This window comes from Lissotriton helveticus, chromosome 8, assembly GCF_964261635.1.
Source record: "Lissotriton helveticus chromosome 8, aLisHel1.1, whole genome shotgun sequence".
Lineage (NCBI taxonomy): Eukaryota > Metazoa > Chordata > Amphibia > Caudata > Salamandridae > Lissotriton > Lissotriton helveticus.
This window is the reverse complement of record NC_136069.1, coordinates 60,170,339-60,189,099: the sequence shown is the minus strand read 5'-3', so window position 1 is coordinate 60,189,099 and position 18,761 is coordinate 60,170,339. Positions and strand designations below refer to the sequence as shown.

The following is an 18,761-nucleotide window of genomic DNA, read 5'->3' as shown; positions in this document are numbered from 1 at the left end:
GCATGGATTCCATCCAGCCGCAATACTAGGTAAACCTGAGGAGGCCTCTGCGGTCACCAATAAACACTGCATAGATTCCACCCAGCTGCAATACTAGGTAAACCTGAGGAGGCCCTCTTAGCCCACAAGTGAACACTACATGGATTCCACCCAGCTGCAATACTAGGTAAACCTGAGGAGGCCCTCTGAGGCCACCAGTAAACACTGCATGGATTCCACCCAGCTGCAATACTAGGAACCAGAGGAGGCCCTCTGAGGCCACCAGTAAACACTGCATGGATTCCACCCAGCTGCAATACTAGGTAAACCTGAGGAAGCCCTCTGAGGCCACCAGTGAACACTGCATAGATTCCACCCAGCTGCAATACTAGGTAAACCTGAGGAAGCCCTCTGAGGCCACCAGTGAACACTGCATACATTCCACCCAGCTGCAATACTAGGTAAACCTGAGGAGGCCCTCTTAGCCCACAAGTGAACACTACATGGATTCCACCCAGCTGCAATACTAGGTAAACCTGAGGAGGCCCTCTGAGGCCACCAGTAAACACTGCATGGATTCCACCCAGCTGCAATACTAGGTAAACCTGAGGAAGCCCTCTGAGGCCACCAGTGAACACTGCATAGATTCCACCCAGCTGCAATACTAGGTAAACCTGAGGAGGCCCTCTGAGGCCACCAGTAAACACTGCATGGATTCCACCCAGCTGCAATACTAGGTAAACCTGAGGAAGCCCTCTGAGGCCACCAGTGAACACTGCATACATTCCACCCAGCTGCAATACTAGGTAAACCTGAGGAGGCCCTCTTAGCCCACAAGTGAACACTACATGGATTCCACCCAGCTGCAATACTAGGTAAACCTGAGGAGGCCCTCTGAGGCCACCAGTAAACACTGCATACATTCCACTCAGCTGCAATACTAGGAATACTCATAGAAGCCCTCTGAGGCCACCAGTAAACACTGCATAGATTCCACCCAGCCGCAATACTAGGTAAACCTGAGGAGGCCCTCTGAGGCCACCTGTAAACACTACATGGATTCCACCCAGCTGCAATACTAGGTAAACCTGAGGAAGCCCTCTGAGGCCACCAGTAAACACTGCATACATTCCACCCAGCTGCAATACTAGGTAAACCTGAGGAAGCCCTCTGAGGCCACCAGTGAACACTACATGGATTCCACCCAGCTGCAATACTAAGAAAAGTCATAGAAGCCCTCTGAGGCCACCAGTAAACACACTACATGAAACCCACCTATTTTCAATACTAAGTCATCCTTTGAAGGCCCTCAGATTCCACCAGTAAATGCTACACAGAGTCCACCCTGGCGCGTTAGGAGATCAGCCCCTGGAGCCACCTGGAGACACTCCACAGAGTCCACCCAGGCGTGTTCGGAGCTCTGTCCCTCAAGGAAAGGGGGGACACTCGGCCCCCTCGGACGTATGGCGGGGCACCGACCTTCCCTTCCCCCGCACCCTCAGTGGTGGGGCGTGCCCCTTCGCCGCGTCTTGATGACGCGGCGGGTGCGCCTCACCACCGATTGGTGCCGGCTCCCAATTTGACCCGGAAGCAATCGGATTGCTTCCGGGTCAAAGGGGAGGAGCCAGGCGAGGCGGACCAGTGGGAACTGGTCTGCCACCATGCCCCAGGAGGGTTCAAAAGGCCGGGATAGCGCGGGAGGCGCCCTCTTGCCCCCGCACTCTCCAGGCCCGCTTCGTGCCCCCCAAGGGGCTGAATAATCTTTCCCACCCACCAGCCCCTGAAGCCGATTCTTGGTTTTGTGTGTTGTCGGTCTTACCAATTTTCAGTGCAATTTTCTTTGTAAATATCGTTAGTGTGAATTTTCTTTGGCCTTTTCTCCGGTCTACAGGCTGTAGCATTGAGTGTGAGCATTTTGGTATACGTTAAACTTTTGATGTACTTGTTTTGTTTTTTCCTTAGGCCTTTTTCCCATTTACAGGTACCATAATTGTCATATTTATTGTAGTCCTTGGTCAGGGGGCAAGGTCATGATCAGTGAGCACTCAATTTAAGGTACTTAGGGGGCGTCACCATTCTCGACTGGGGTCGCCCAGGGGGAGGGGCCAATGATCTCTCCTAGAACTCCAGGGGCGGGATATCCGCTTGGTTGGATGGGTGCGGGGGAGGGGGGAGTCACGCTTTCTTTGGGCTGGGTAGCCACCCCGCACGTACACCATGACGTCCGTAAACGGCGCAGAGTGAAAGGGCCCCACTTTTGATTAATGGAGTTCATGGAGCGTCGGGGGTAACCGGGAGGGGGGGAAGTACTCTCCCGCTAAACTGGCCCTCTGCGCATGCGCACTCATACGTGAGGGCATAGCTGGGTAATTAAGGATCTGACACCGGTTAGCGACCTTGCCGTAGGCCCAAAAAGCTAGGATATGCAAAATTCATATGTAGGATATTAGATTCGGTTAGGAAACACGCTGTATTAGACATTTGTTAAGGTTAGCCCTTTGATACCTGTCTTCATTGCTTGTAAATCTAATGTCAGAATTTTGCAATATAATGATTGTGTAAATATTGTTTATTTCAACAATTTTTGATTTATTTTCATGTTTTAATAAATATGGCCGGGGGTCGTGAGACCCCCTGCCTTCCAAAGAAAACTTCTCGCATGTCTAATTACTTTAGGGGTGTATGATGGTGGTGCACAAGTCAAGGAGGGGGTGGTCGGTAGTCCCAGACCATACTGCACAGAGCACACCGGGCCATGCGCCATTGCAGTGTAACCAGAGGAGGCCCCGTCAGTTCACTACAATTGTCCCCGAGTCTGACTTTGCTTGACCTTCACTCTGCTTCCTCCTCAGTAGGATTTCTGGGTGAAACTAGCTGGACATACTAAGAATGAGACGCGCATTTTTGGGGTGACCCAATGCACTTTGCATTTTTCTCACCTGGTTCCAGAAACCCATGCAATCCGTGAAATCCCGCCTCAGTATAAAACCATCTGGCGTTTCTTTTGGGTTCGGCGTCATTTTAAATAATGTTTATAACACAAACCATCGTGTTCGTCAGGAGGGCGGTGGGGGAGGTCGAAGAGAATACACATACATAAAGGTAAAGAAAAAGAGCCCAGTCGAGCATCCGCGCCTGTTCATGGGGACAGAATGGAATGTTCCCTTCTAGGCATTCACGTCATCTCCGGACAAATAAGACGAAGAATCCTTAAGTACTGTTTGCGCTTGACGCGTGTGCTTTCCTTTTTACCTGACCTCCTTTTATTGTTAATATAGCGTCTACTCTTATCAGCTTGCACCTTCGCAGCGCTGCTGATGTCACTGCGCTTGTTTTATCTCCTACAGAGGGTGCAAGGCTGAGTGGTCCGTGCCCACATCCAGCCGTGTGACCCCCGGGTTGCCCAGGATAGCTCGAGCAGATGCCTCAACCCACCGAGCTGCCTTCCAGCAGGGCCACGCCCCTTTCTTGCCGAGCAGCCGCTCTGCGTGTCCTTTTCTGCGGCACCTTCCAGCCTCGCCATTTTCCCCGAGAATGGATTCAATGATTCGGCAGTTTTTCCGCGCAATAACGCGCGGGCTGCGCCCCCTCCCTGCCACAAAAGAGGCACAGTGAGCCCACGATGGATGCTGCCTGGCGCAGCGGAGGGATGCGATGAAGCGCATCTCTGGCCCAGGCTCGGGGGCACCCTCCTGTCTCCCGGGTGTGTACGTGCCCCCTCCCTGCCTCTGCCCTCCCCCCGGCGTTCTCCATGTTTCGTGCATTTAGTGTGTGTGTTTTGTTTTTTTGTCAGTCTCTTTATGCCCGATACATACAAGCACGCAGTCACATACATGCACAGACAGTGCGTGGATCGGCGCTCACTTGTGCAGCCCCTCCATGTCCTTGGGTGGTTTGGTCTCTCCCTGGCAGAGCCCTCGCGCTGCCGCTGGTGGCATCAGAGAGACTGGCATTGGAGGCTGGTTTAATAGGGAACAAAAATGGCCTGTCAGCATGTCTGGGGCGCAGAGAGAGCGACGGGCCCCTCGCACTGCGGCGAGGGGAGAGCCAGGGTTCCACGACTGGAGAGGGTGTGCCAGACACGCAGCGTGCCAGGGTGGCATGGATGATTGGGAAGGGGGAGTGCACGCCACAGCAATGTCACTGGCACACGCCGGTGCTGCTTTTGCCTCACCGCACTCAGCGCCAGTGATATGAATTACCACCATGGTGCCACCAGGGGGCTAATGTCATGCCCCAGCAATGCCCCTGGCATTGCCGCCAACAGTAGTAACATCTGCAGACTGCCGCAGAGCCAGTGGCACGGCAGGGCACAGCCGGTGGCACATTCCCAGCAGTGCCAAAGATCAGTGGCAGCCACTGCAGAGCTGGTGGCGCGCCGCAGCAGAGCCAGTAAAATGCCGCATCCATGCCACAGTGCCCCCAACCCGGCGTGCCATCCTGCCATTGTCACAATGCCAGCAGCCTAACCGGCACAACCCAGTAATGCACCGTTTGCTCTCTCTTGTATTTTGTTCGCTCACGATTGTCACTTTCGCCTCATGTAACTCAACGTTTGCTTTTGTAATTTGTTCACTTGTAATTTTCTCCTCGTGTATCGGGTCTGTTCCTATTGTGAAGCGCCCTGACACCTCCGCGCTATACAAAAACGCATACAATAAATGAAAATAAAATAAATAAAAGCCCGTGGGGGGTGGGGGAGGAAGAAACCCGCACAGTCAGATCCTATCTCACCCCGTGAACGTGCCTGTGGGTCCGTGGAGGGGGCAGTGCCAGCCAGACGCCGCTGCAGCAATGCCAGTGACGCAGCGGCACCGTGGCCGCACCCCCACGTGACGGTGCGTGGAGAGAGGCTCCCCCCACCACCCAGCCTCCCTCCTCCTGGCCCCCCCATCCGCCGAGCCCGGTGCCCGTCAGCAGAAGGTCCCCGGAGCAGCAGCACCAGCACCAGCCGGCAGCGCCCGCACCCACCGCAGCCATGGGATACGGGGTAAGGGGCGCGCGGCGGCGCGGGAATGCGGGCGACGAGAGGGGGTGGGAAGGAGCTTGTACAGGGCAGTGCCTACTTCTGCCAGAACGGGTCCATTTTGCCCTCCCTGTATTTTTTTTTCCATCTCAACAATATATTCGCATTTATTAAGCCTAATAAACGTATTCCTCCTTCTAGGCTGACAATCCAGTTGACAAGTTACGAATGGTTTCCACTGGATGCGGGTTCGCCGTAGGTATTTTTTTTTAATCATATAATCAACAATTATAAAACGTTCATGCTGGTTGGGTAATGTGCCTACCAGCGTCTGTCGGTTGCATTTGGCACTGCCATGTATCTGTAGAATGAGCCTTGCTTATTGGCCCTGATATATAGTCGAACGTCCAGAATACGACGCCTCTCCATCCAACAGAAACCATTTTAGACTGGTCAACTGGATTTTTTTTACACCCCAGGGCTGCTCTTCTTTTCAGAAAAAGAAATATTTCTCACGCAGTCCAGTGGCGTTTCAGACCTTCGCTTGGGAAAAAAAATATGGCAGCGCGTGCCCCCCTCATGCCCTTCAAGAAAAGGGTCTGTTCGCCCCAGCTGGAGCTGGCATCAGGGCGGGAGGTTTTCCAGCCCGAGCAATATAAAACCGTGTGTTTTATGTGTGTGTGTGTGGCTTGGAAAGATGTATTGCTCATAAAACACACTGTGGTTCCTGGTCACCCCCGAACCCGGGCACAATCTGCGTGTATGCAAATGAGCAGGGGGACTCCCACCCTAAACACGAATGCCAGTTTAATGCCACAATCTACGCTTCAAACGTGGGTTTGGGGTATAAAATGCTTCTTTAAAATGCGTGTTATGTGTCGCTGATGGGGGGGGGGGGGGTGCGTGCTTCTGGCGTGCGTCACAGCGGGTGCTTTCCATATGTTATATTTGCCATTAATTGAAGACCGTTTCTCATTCCCACGGAGGTGATGGGTGGGGGCTCCGGTGCACGTGGGGTACGGACGGTGGTACCGGCAGATGCTGCGGGCTGCGCATCCCTGGGGGACGGAGTCTCCTGCCCGCGCCCGGGAGCAGGACGCGTCGCGGTGACCTCTAAAGGAGAGGGACGGGCAGGGGGTGATGATGAGCTGCAGGGGCTGGGGAGGCGGGGCGCGGGCAGGACAGGCACAGGGCGACTGAGGGATGGAGCGTGCACGGAGGAGGGCAGGACAGACGCTGTAACCCATGGAGGTGCGAGGGGGGTAGTGTGTGCACGGAGGAGGGCAGTATAGACACTGTAACCCATGGAGGGAGTGTGTGCACAGAGGAGGGCAGCAGACACTGTGTGTCTCATGGGGAGGAGCAGGGTACATGCAAAGGGGGAAGTATAGACACAGTGTGCCTGTGGGGAGGGTGTATGAGCATGAAGGAGGGCAGTATAGACACTGTGCGCCTGTGGGGAGGGTGTGTGTACCTGAAGGAGGGCAGTATAGACACTGTGCGCCTGTAGGGAGGGTGTGTGTACCTGAAGGAGGGCAGTATAGACACTGTGCGCCTGTAGGGAGGGTGTGTGTACATGAAGGAGGGCAGTATAGACACTGTGCGCCTGTAGGGAGGGTGTGTGTACATGAAGGAGGGCAGTATAGACACTGTGCGCCTGTGTGGAGGGAGTGTGTGCATGAAGGAGGGCAGTATAGACACTGTGTGCCTTTGGGGAGGGTGTGTGTACCTGGAGGGCAGTATAGACACTGTGCGCCTGTGTGGAGGGTGTGTGTACCTGAAGGAGGGCAGTATAGACACTGTGCGCCTGTAGGGAGGGTGTGTGTACATGAAGGAGGGCAGTATAGACACTGTGCACCTGTGTGGAGGGTGTGTGTGCATGAAGGAGGGCAGTATAGACACTGTGTGCCTGTGCGAAGGGTGTGTGTGCATGAAGGAGGGCAGTATAGACACTGTGGCCTGAGGAGAGGGTGTGTGTACCTGAAGGAGGGCAGTATAGACACTGTGCGCCTGTAGGGAGGGTGTGTGTACATGAAGGAGGGCAGTATAGACACTGTGCGCCTGTGTGGAGGGTGTGTGTACCTGAAGGAGGGCAGTATAGACACTGTGCGCCTGTAGGGAGGGTGTGTGTACATGAAGGAGGGCAGTATAGACACTGTGTGCCTGTGCGGAGGGTGAGTGTGCATGAAGGAGGGCAGTATAGACACAGTGTGCCTGTGCGGAGGGTGAGTGTGCATGAAGGAGGGCAGTATAGACACTGTGTGCCTGTGCGGAGGGTGAGTGTGCATGAAGGGGGGCAGTATAGACACTGTGTGCCTGTGCGGAGGGTGAGTGTGCATGAAGGAGGGCAGTATAGACACTGTGCGCCTGTAGGGAGGGTGTATGTGTATGAAGGAGGGCAGTATAGACACTGTGCGCATGAAGGAGGGCAGTATAGACACTGTGCGCCTGTGGGGAGGGTGTGTGTGCATGAAGGTGGGCAGTATAGACACTGTGCGCCTGTGGGGAGGGTGTGTGTGCATGAAGGAGGGGCAGTATAGACACTGTGCGCCTGGGGGGAGGGTGTGTGTACCTGAAGGAGGGGCAGTATAGACACTGTGCGCCTGTGTAGAGGGTGTGTGTGCCTGAAGGAGGGGCAGTATAGACACTGTGCGCCTGTGGGGAGGGTGTGTGTGCATGAAGGAGGGCAGTATAGACACTGTGCGCCTGTAGGGAGGGTGTATGTGTATGAAGGAGGGCAGTATAGACACTGTGCGCATGAAGGAGGGCAGTATAGACACTGTGCGCCTGTGGGGAGGGTGTGTGTGCATGAAGGAGGGCAGTATAGACACTGTGCGCCTGTGGGGAGGGTGTGTGTGCATGAAGGTGGGCAGTATAGACACTGTGCGCCTGTGTGGAGGGTGTGTGTGCCTGAAGGAGGGGCAGTATAGACACTGTGCGCCTGTGGGGAGTGTGTGTGTGCATGAAGGAGGGCAGTATAGACACTGTGTGCCTGTGCGGAGGGTGTGTGTGCATGAAGGAGGGCAGTATAGACACTGTGCGCCTGTGTGGAGGGTGTGTGTGCCTGAAGGAGGGGCAGTATAGACACTGTGTGCCTGTGGGGAGGGTGTGTGCATGAAGGAGGGGCAGTATAGACACTGTGTGCCTCTTGGGGAGAAGCGGGGGTACATGCAAAGGGGGCAGTATAGACACTGTGTGCCTGTGGGGAGGGTGTGTGCATGAAGGAGGGGCAGTATAGAAACTGTGTGCCTGTGGGGAGGGTGTGTGTGCATGAAGGAGGGGCAGTATAGACACAGTGTGCCTGTGCCTGAAGGAGGGGCAGTATAGACACTGTGCGCCTGTGGGGAGGGTGTGTGTGCATGAAGGAGGGGCAGTATAGACACAGTGTGCCTGTGCCTGAAGGAGGGGCAGTATAGACACTGTGCGCCTGTGGGGAGGGTGTGTGTGCCTGAAGGAGGGGCAGTATAGACACTGTGCGCCTGTGTGGAGGGTGTGTGTGCATGAAGGAAGGCAGTATAGACACTGTGCGCCTGTGGGGAGGGTGTGTGTGCATGAATGAGGGCAGTATAGACACTGTGCACCTGTGTGGAGGGTGTGTGTGCATGAAGGAAGGCAGTATAGACACAGTGTGCCTGTGGGGAGGGTGTGTGTGCATGAAGGAGGGCAGTATAGACACTGTGCGCCTGTGGGGAGGGTGTGTGTGCATGAAGGAGGGCAGTATAGACACTGTGTGCCTCTTGGGGAGAAGCAGGGTGCATGCAAAGGGGGCAGTATAGCCACAGTGTGCCTGTGGGGAGGGTGTGTAAGGGGCACAAGTCCTAAAAAAAGATGTGGGTGGACTAACCTAGTTAATCAGAATGTAAGTGGCATCGCGGCGTGTGACACCTCGGCGCATGACATCACGGCGCGTGACATCACATCGCGTGACATCATAAGAAGTGACATCTGATCTTAAGCCCTCACACATATGTTTAACATGTCTATCATGAGTACATTGGAGCATATTTCGGGTATAACGGGAAACCCTCCTGATTGAGGCAGAAGATTCACACTTTTGTAAGCTATACACAAAACAATGTTGCCTTTTGTCTGCATAAACTTCCTCTACCCATAGTGCTTTAAAATAAAAAAAAGTGGTACTTAAATTATTTAAACGCCTCCTCAGGGATAGTAAGCACTATATAAATTACGTTTATTTTGTGTAAATACAGGGAAAGACCAACAAATCTGACATTCTTACAGTGAATGCATGTCTTGCAAACAGGGACTGAACAAAGTGAAACGCTGCCTCTCTTAAGTTGTGAAGTGCTAACAAGGTGTGAGCCTTTGTTTCCCCTCTCCTCTGCTGCATTTGCATCTAGGTGTGAGGCTCCTGACTGCTTCCATCAGGAGACGCCAACAAAAGGGGGCCTGATGACCCCTCAGATCCAGCCTTTGTTATGGGGCCACAGGATCTGAACTGAGAAAGCCCCCTCACCACCTGCACTTTGTTGTGATCAAAAGCAGAGAACAACTTGCAGTTGCTGCTGAATGTGTCCCGGTATTTGCAAATTACACAGGGAGGAATTCAGCATCTTTTTCAGTGGGACCCAACTTCTTGGCAGGGTGGATGGCATCTGTGTGTGCATGAAGGAGGGCAGTATAGACACTGTGCCCCTGTGGGGAGGGTGTGTGTGCATGAAGGAGGGCACTATAGACACTGTGCGCCTGTGTGGAGGGTGTGTGTGCATGAAGGAGGGCAGTATAGACACTGTGTGGAGGGTGTGTGTGCATGAAGGAGGGCAGTATAGACACTGTGTGGAGGGTGTGTGTGCACGAAGGAGGGTAGTATAGACACTGTGCGCCTGTGTGGAGGCTGTGTGTGCATGAAGGAGGGCAGTATAGACACTGTGTGCCTGTGTGGAGGGTGTGTGTGCATGAAGGAGGGCAGTATAGACACTGTGTGCCTGTGGGGAGGGTGTGTGTGCATGAAGGAGAGCAGTATGGACCGTGTGCGCCTGTGTGTGCCTGTGACGTGGGTGTGTGTGCATGAAGGAGGGCAGTATGGTCACTGTGTGCCTTGAGGGGAGGGTGTGCGTGCATGAAGGAGCGGCAGTATAGACACTGTGTACCTGTGGGGAGGGTGTGTGTGCATGAAGGAGGGGCACTATAGGCACTATGCACCTGTGGAGAGGGTGTGTGCATGAAGGAGGGCAGTATAGACACTGTGCGCCAGTGTGGAGGCTGTGTGTGTGCTTGTGGGGAGGGTGTGTGTGAATGAAGGAGGGCAGTATGGACACTAGGCGCCTGTGTGGAGGGTGTGTGTACATGAAGGAGGGCCGTATAGACACTAGGCGCCTGTCTGGAGGGTGTGTGTGCATGAAGGAGGGCAGTATGGACAGTGTGCGCTTGTGTGTGCCTGTGACATGTGTGCATGAAGGAGGGCAGTATGGTCGCTGTGTGCCTTGTGGAGAGGGTGTGCGTGCATGAAGGAGGGCAGTATAGACACTGTGCGCCTGTGTGGAGGGTGTGTGTGCATGAAGGAAGGCAGTATGGTCACAGTGTGCCTGTGGGGAGGATGTGTGTGCATGAAAGAGGGCAGTATAGACACTGTGCGCCTGTGGGGATGGTGGATGTGCATGAATGAGGGCAGTATAGACACTGTGCACCTGTGTGGAGGGTGTGTGTGCATGAAGGAAGGCAGTATAGACACTGTGCGCCTGTGGGGAGGGTGTGTGTGCATGAAGGAAGGCAGTATAGACACTGTGCGCCTGTGGGGAGTGTGTGTGTGTGCATGAAGGAGGGCAGTATAGACACTGTGTGCCTTGTGGGGAGGGTGTGTGTGCATGAAGGAAGGCAGTATAGACACTGTGCGCCTGTGGGGAGGGTGTGTGTGCATGAAGGAAGGCAGTATAGACACTGTGCGCCTGTGGGGAGTGTGTGTGTGTGCATGAAGGAGGGCAGTATAGACACTGTGTGCCTTGTGGGGAGGGTGTGCGTGCAGGGAAGAGTGGCCCTGCAGACACTGTGCGCAGGTGGATGGCATGCTGCGTGTGTATAGACTAGGGAAGTGAGTACAGAGCTGAGCGCCTATTGGGAGCAGACGGGATTGGCTGTATACGAAGGAGGAAGAGCACTGTGAGCCTATGAGGAGGGACTCTTTACTCAGAGGAGGAGCGAAGACCGTGTGAGCCAATGAGAAGGGACACTGCGCGTGGAGGCGGAGCCAAGACCGTGCGCGCCTATGGGAGGGACTCTACGCAAGGAGGAGGAGCCAAGACCGTGCGCGCCTATAGGAGGGACTCTACGCAAGGAGGAGGAGGAGGAGCCAAGACGTGCGCGCCTATAGGAGGGACTCTACGCAAGGAGTAGGAGCCAAGACGTGCGCGCCTATGGGAGGGACTCTACGCGCGCCTGTGGAGATGGAGCTGTGTGCGTGAAAAAAATGGCGCTGTAGAGCCTGAGTGTCTGTCGTGGATGGACTGTGGAGCAGGGTAGGCGCTGTGCACCAGTGCACAGGTTGAGTGGACAGGAATGGTTTTCTTTTTAGGACGGTGCAATCTCTGCTCTGTCTCGAGGTCTGATTCCCGAGGGGCATTGATGCTGGTGCCCCAGGGCAGGGTGTCTCAAGAAGGTGCGGTCTCTGCTCTGCCTCTAGAGCTGTCTCAGGGAAGGGTAGAGGATGCTTCTGTCCATTGGACAGGTTGTCTTTGAGGTGGGGCAGTCTCTGCTCTGTCTCAAGGTCTGTCTCATGGAAGGGTAGAGGATGCTTATGCCCATTGGACAGGTTGTCTTTGAGGTGGGGCAGTCCCTGCTCTTTCTCGAGGGCTGTCTCATGGAAGGGTAGAGGATGCTTCTGCCCATAGGACAGGTTGTCTCAAGAAGGTGCGGTCTCTGCTCCGCCTCTAGAGCTGTCATGTCAGGGTAGAGGGTGCAGCTGTCCAGGACAGGTTGTCTTTGAGGTGAGACAGTCTCTGCTCTGGCTCGAGGGCTGTCTCATTGAAAGGCAGAGGATGCTTCTACCCCTAGGACAGGTTGTCTTTGAGGTCGGGCAGTCTTTGCTCTGTCTCGAGGGCTGTCTCACCGTGAGACAGAGAATGCTTCTGCCCCTAGGACAGGTTGTCTTTGAGGTCGGGCAGTCTTTGCTCTGTCTCAAGGGCTGTCTCACCGTGAGACAGAGGATGCTTCTGCCCATAGGACAGGTTGTCTTTGAGGTAGTGCAGTCTCTGCTCTGTCTCGAGGGCTGTCTCACCGTGAGACAGAGGATGCTTCTGCCCCTAGGACAGGTTGTCTTTGAGGTAGTGCAGTCTTTGCTCTGTCTCGAGGGCTGTCTCATCGTGAGACAGAGAATGCTTCTGCCCCTAGGACAGGTTGTCTTTGAGGTAGTGCAGTCTTTGCTCTGTCTCGAGGTGTGTCTCATTGAAGGGTAGAGGATGCTTCTACCCCTAGGACAGGTTGTCTTTGAGGTCGGGCAGTCTTTGCTCTGTCTCAAGGGCTGTCTCACCGTGAGACAGAGGATGCTTCTGCCCATAGGACAGGTTGTCTTTGAGGTAGTGCAGTCTCTGCTCTGTCTCGAGGGCTGTCTCACCATGAGACAGAGGATGCTTCTGCCCATAGGACAGGTTGTCTCAAGAAGGTGCGGTCTCTGCTCTGCCTCTAGAGCTGTCATGTCAGGGTAGAGGGTGCAGCTGTCCAGGACAGGTTGTCTTTGAGGTGAGGCAGTCTCTGCTCTCTCTCTCGAGGGCTGTCTCATTGAAAGGTAGAGGATGCTTCTGCCCCTAGGACAGGTTGTCTTTGAGGTGGGGCAGTCTCTGCTCTGCCTCGAGGGCTGTCTCATGAAAGGGTAGAGGATGCTTCTGCCCCTAGGACAGGTTGTCTTTGAGGTGAGACAGTCTCTGCTCTGTCTCGAGAGGGCTGTCTCATTGAAGGGTAGAGGATGCTTCTGCCCCTAGGACAGGTTGTCTTTGACGTTGTGCGGTCTATGTTCGGTCTCTCGGGCTGTCACAGTGCGAAGCAGAGATTGCTGCTGCCCGAGGACAGGTGACTCCGGAAGGTGCGGTCTCTGCTCTGTCTCGAGGGCTCTCCCCCTGCAGGACAGTAGAGGGCGCTGCTGCCTGCAGAGCAGGCTCTCTGTGACCTTGTCTCGGAAGGTCACCGGGCGCTAAGGTGCTGGCGGGGGCTTCTCTCACGGAAGAGGGTTCGGACAGTGGCACGCGATGCATGGATGCTTTGTGTGACATGCATGTGCAGTGACGTGATGAATGGATGCTGTGATGCAGTGTTAAATAAAGGATGCAAATTATTGGTACAGTGCAGGACATGTTTCATGCAGGGTATACTGACGAGATGAATGGGTGCTGTGATGCAGGGTGTTATATGCTGGGTTGAGTGGGAGGCAATGAATGGGTGCTGTGATGAAGGGTGCAGTGTGATTCAATCGATGTGTGCTGTGATGCAGGGTGTTACCTGCCGGATGCAGTGAGAGGCAACGAATTAGTGTTGTGATGCAGGGTGTTACATGCAGGGCGCAATGAGAAGCAATGCATGAGTGCTGTGATGCAGGGTGTTACCTGCCGGATGCAGTGAGAGGCAACGAATTAGTGTTGTGATGCAGGGTGTTACATGCAGGGCGCAATGAGAAGCAATGCATGAGTGCTGTGATGCAGGGTGTTACATGCCGGATGCAGTGACATCATGAACGGGTGCTGTGATGCAGGGTGTTACATGCAGGATGCAGTGACATCATGAACAGGTGCTGTGATGCAGGGTATTACATGCAGGGTGCAGTGAGAAGCAATGTGTGGATGCTGTGATGCAGGGTGTTAAGTGCAGGGCACAGTGAAAAGCAATAAACGGGTGCTGTGATGCAGGGCGTTACATGCAGGGCACAGTGAGATGCAGTGCATGGGTGCTGTGATGCTGGGTGTTACATGTAGTGTGCAGTGATATGCAATGAATTGATGCTGTGAGGCAGGTTGCAGTGAGAGGCAATGGATGGGTGCTGTGATGAAGGGTTCAGGGAGATGCAAATAGTTGGTGCTCTGAGGCAGAGTTTTACATGCAGGGTGCAGTATGATAGAATGAATGGGTGCTGTGATGCAGGGATGTTGCATTCAGGGTGCAGTAAGATGCAGTGAATGCACGGCGTTGGCTCTGTAATGCAGGGCGTTAGATGCTGGCTGCTGTGAGGTGCAATGAATGACACAGGGTGTTACATGCAGGATGCAGTTACCTCATGAAAACATGCTGTGATGCAGGATTTTACATGCTGTCTGCTGTGAAATGCAACAAATGGGTGCTGTGACGAAGGTCTCAGTGACGTAACAAATGCTGTAAGTAGTAAAAGTCACAAATGGGAGCTGCAGTGCAGGGTGGTGAATGGAGGCTGCAGTGCAGGTCGATGAATGGAGGCTGCAGTGCAGGTCGATGAATCGGGGATGCAGTGCAGAGACGTGAGCAGGGGCTCCAGTATAAGGTGGTGAATGGAGGCTGCAGTGAGGGTTTTGAATAGGGGGTGCACCGCAGTGTCGTGAGCGGAGGCCCCAGTGTAAGGTGGAGAATGGAGGCTTCGATGAGGGTGATGCAAGGAGGGTGCAGAGCAGAGTCGTGAGTGGAGGCCCCAGTGTAAGGTGGTGAATGGAGGCTTGGGTGAGGGTGATGAACGGAGGGCGTAGTACAGAGTCATGTAATGAATGGAGGCTGAGGTGAGGGTGATGAAAGAAGGGTGCAGAGCAGTGTCGAGAGCGGAGGCCCCAGTGTAAGGTGGTGAATGGAGGCTGCTGTGTGGATTATGAACGAGGTTGCACTGCAGAGTCGTGAGTGGAGGCCCCAGTGTAAGGTGGTGAATGGAGGCTTGGGTGAGGGTGATGAACGGAGGGTGTAGTACAGAGTCATGTAATGAATGGAGGCTGAGGTGAGGGTGATGAAAGAAGGGTGCAGAGCAGTGTCGAGAGCGGAGGCCCCAGTGTAAGGTGGTGAATGGAGGCTGCTGTGTGGATTATGAACGAGGTTGCACTGCAGAGTCGTGAGTGGAGGCCCCAGTGTAAGGTGGTGAATGGAGGCTTGGGTGAGGGTGATGAACGGAGGGTGTAGTACAGAGTCATGTAATGAATGGAGGCTGAGGTGAGGGTGATGAAAGAAGGGTGCAGAGCAGTGTCGAGAGCGGAGGCCCCAGTGTAAGGTGGTGAATGGAGGCTGCTGTGTGGATTATGAACGAGGTTGCACTGCAGAGTCGTGAGTGGAGGCCCCAGTGTAAGGTGGTGAATGGAGGCTTGGGTGAGGGTGATGAACGGAGGGTGTAGTACAGAGTCATGTAATGAATGGAGGCTGAGGTGAGGGTGATGAAAGAAGGGTGCAGAGCAGTGTCGAGAGCGGAGGCCCCAGTGTAAGGTGGTGAATGGAGGCTGCTGTGTGGATTATGAACGAGGTTGCACTGCAGAGTCGTGAGTGGAGGCCCCAGTGTAAGGTGGTGAATGGAGGCTTGGGTGAGGGTGATGAACGGAGGGTGTAGTACAGAGTCATGTAATGAATGGAGGCTGAGGTGAGGGTGATGAAAGAAGGGTGCAGAGCAGTGTCGAGAGCGGAGGCCCCAGTGTAAGGTGGTGAATGGAGGCTGCTGTGTGGATTATGAACGAGGTTGCACTGCAGAGTCGTGAGTGGAGGCCCCAGTGTAAGGTGGTGAATGGAGGCTTCGATGAGGGTGATGCAAGGAGGGTGCTGAACAGAGTCGTGAGCGGAGGCTTGAGTGTAAGGTGGTGAATGGAGGCTTGTAGGAAGCTATTGTGAACACTTACTCAATTGAAGCACAGTGCACTAATTCAGACAACCCTTATGGTGATTTTAGTGGTCTTTGACAACCATAGAAAGCTCTCCAAGTGGTAGCTGCGGAGAGCAGCCTTCAGGCTTAGTCCAGAAGGGGTGTTAAGCAGCTGGTTTTACCAGAACTAATCATGTAGTGTAGGTTAAACGAAAAAGAACCACACAGTGTAGTTATAAAAATAGTTATATTTAATTATACACACTCATAACACATTGGTATATCCCCTACCCTGAGATATCAACACAATACACACCATATTTCAAAGGTAGACAGGTACATAAGCACAAATACACAGTGGTCTCCAAGGGGAGACCAAGCCTTATACTAAGAAAGTGGAATGCGGACTGCAACTGAAGTCGGAACTTAGACCAGAAGACTTAGAAGAGCTGGGGACCCAAGGAACCACCCAAGGTAAGTACCCAGGAACTCCACTGAGGCTGTGTGCAGAGTAGAAACACAGCTGCATACTCAATGTATGTCAATGAGAAAGTCATGGTTGAGGTTTATAAGAAGAAGGACCCTTCCCAGTGGACACTGAAGAAACCCAGTAAAAGACAGAAGGTTGAGAGTCACCCCACCCGTGGATACCCCAGGGATCAGGATACCCACACCAGGGAAGCCGGGTGCATAGGTGCAAAGTGACGTCAGAAACCACCATAGACCAGAGTGGAAGATTTCAGAAAAGATGCCGCTGACGAAGCAGGTAAAAGAGTCCGCTGGAGTTCAAGGATGGATTCCTGAAGAGAAGTACCTGCAAGCAGAGGGGACAGAGTCTATGCCACTCAGGAGTGACCAGGAGTCACGGAAGACCAATGACCACCGATGACAGAAGATGCAGGAGAGTTGATGGTGACCATGTTGCTGCAGCTGTGGGGACCATGCGATGCTGTGGAAGACGTTCACAAGCTGTCCCACATCAGAAGTCGAGAACCAGGGGGTTGATGTCCAGCAAGAGCCTTGGCAATAGCAACAGACGTGGTAAACAAGAAAGGAGTACCGTTGGGACCAGCAAGGTCCAAGGGACTCACCAAGTGCAGGAGAGGCAGAGCAGGTCCGCAGCAAGCAGGGGAGCCCACTGAAGCCAAAAAAGGCCCTCAAGAGGATCCACAGGCCGAAGGCCCAGGAGTCGCAAGTGGACCCTGAGCAGCTCACCAAAGATGCAGACCCATAGTACAGAGGTGTGGCGCTGCTGCCAGGGCGACTGACGCTGGGATCTGGGGATCACGGTTCGATCCCCGGCTCCGGCGGCAGGTTAGCCCAGCACCATGTGACTCTAGGCAATAGCTTGCTTAATCTTCCCAACGGCCCCCAGCGCCTAGAGACCCTTACGGGTGATTGGTCGCGCTTTATAAATGTAGTGAGGACGAATACCTTGGTAGGAAGAGATGCTGGAGGCTGGAGCTCCTTGTAGCCTGGAGATCTCGGGAGGAAAGAGTAAACAAACCTTGGCAACAGCAAGTCGACGCTGTGTACCGGGGTTCTGTTATAGCGGTGCTGGCGAGGAATACTGGCCTCAAACTTGCTGAGAAGACAGTGCAGTCCGCAAGGGACTTAAAGAACCACCACCTGTGTTGCTGAGCCTTTTTAAATCTGTGGGACGTCAGGAGCAGCAGATTGGTCAGCTTTGTTGGGGCGCCTGCAGATGCAGGGGAGTGACTCCTTCACTCCAAGGAAGATTCCTTTGGGTGTCTTTGATGCCCACAGGCCTGGAGAAGAACCTGGATATAGAACAGACGACGCAGAAGACCGACAGGATGACAAGACCAGGAGCAGTAGGAGTCTTCCTTGGTGCAGTCTCGGTTCCTAGACAAAGTCCAACGAAGTCCTTTGTCCAGTTTCAGGCCAGAGCGGGAGCCAAAGGATCCCTGAACTGGTTCCAACTGGAGTATGCAAGGAGGGCACCATATGAGCCCTTAAAAGCAGTCTGGGGGCAATGGCAGTGCCCCCACCCCAGCCCAATACACTCAGTCCTGTCTGGGAGGTGGTCACACCTCCCTGTGACAGGAAGCCAATTGTTCTACCTTCTCCTGCTCAAGCTCAGCTCAGCATCTGGAGGGCAGAATCACGTCTATGGTCGGGAACAGCACTAGCCTGTTGGACCCTGAAAGGCTGGTACTGGGAATACAGGTGGGCTACCTAGGGGAGACTCCAGTACATGGGATTCTACATCCAACACTTAAATTGGTTTTGGGGTAGAATTCCAACATGTTTGATCCCAAACATGACTGGTTTCGGTGCAGCGAGTATATAGTTAGATATCTCGTAATTGACTTGATGTCCACTATATGTATGAACTGGCTACAGCATTTACAAAGCCTGGAGAATCCACTCTGTGGTTTGTAGGGGGTGTTCTGCTCTTTCAGGGGCAACCTCACTCTTAAAACCGAGCACCCTACTTTCAGGATTGAAAAGGCCTGCTTTAGGGGTGACATAGGTTTTAAGTGCCATGATCCCAGATATAGGAAAACCTATATCTGTTGTAAGTGGTGCTAGCGCCAGCTTACACAGGATGCAATGGCAGGCATGTAGTCACAATATGATTGGCCTCCCAAAGGTGGTATAACACATCCTTCAGCCCATGGGGGACCCCCGGTGTACCTATGTGCGGGGCACCTTAGTACCATATACTAGGGACTCACAAGGGTACATCAGTAGCCAATCTGGGATGTACCCAAGTCCTCACCATCCAATTTAGGGGAGAAAGCACAGAGACAGGGGTCCTGATTAGCAGGATCCCAGTCAGACTAGTCAGAAAAACATGACTCCAGGAAGTTAGTAGTTGTGCTGTTACTTTCATTGGCAGCATGGCTGGGGCAATGTGTGCTGCAAGATCCCTGGCAGTTTTTTTTTTAACAAATTAAGCACTGTGGCGAACGGAGGCTGAAGTGAGGGTGATGAACTGGAGATGCAGTGCAGAGAAGTTAGTAGAGACTTGAGTGCTGGTTGGAGAATGGAGGGTGCTGAACATAGTGTTGTGTGTTGTAGTGTAGAGTAGTCAATGAGGCTGGAGTGCAGAAG

The 18,761-nt window shown here is 53.7% G+C and overlaps 1 protein-coding gene across 1 annotated transcript in view; it reads left to right on the top strand.

Annotated features, from left to right (window-relative positions):
- The first annotated feature begins 4,691 nt into the window (after positions 1-4,691).
- The window catches only part of LOC144772354 (sodium/potassium-transporting ATPase subunit alpha-1-like), a 299,498-nt gene continuing 285,428 nt past the window's right edge, over positions 4,692-18,761 (top strand). The window contains exon 1 of the mRNA XM_078656617.1: positions 4,692-4,969. Coding sequence (XP_078512743.1) covers positions 4,958-4,969 — 12 coding nt within the window. The 5' untranslated portion in view covers positions 4,692-4,957. The remainder of the gene's footprint in view (positions 4,970-18,761) is intronic.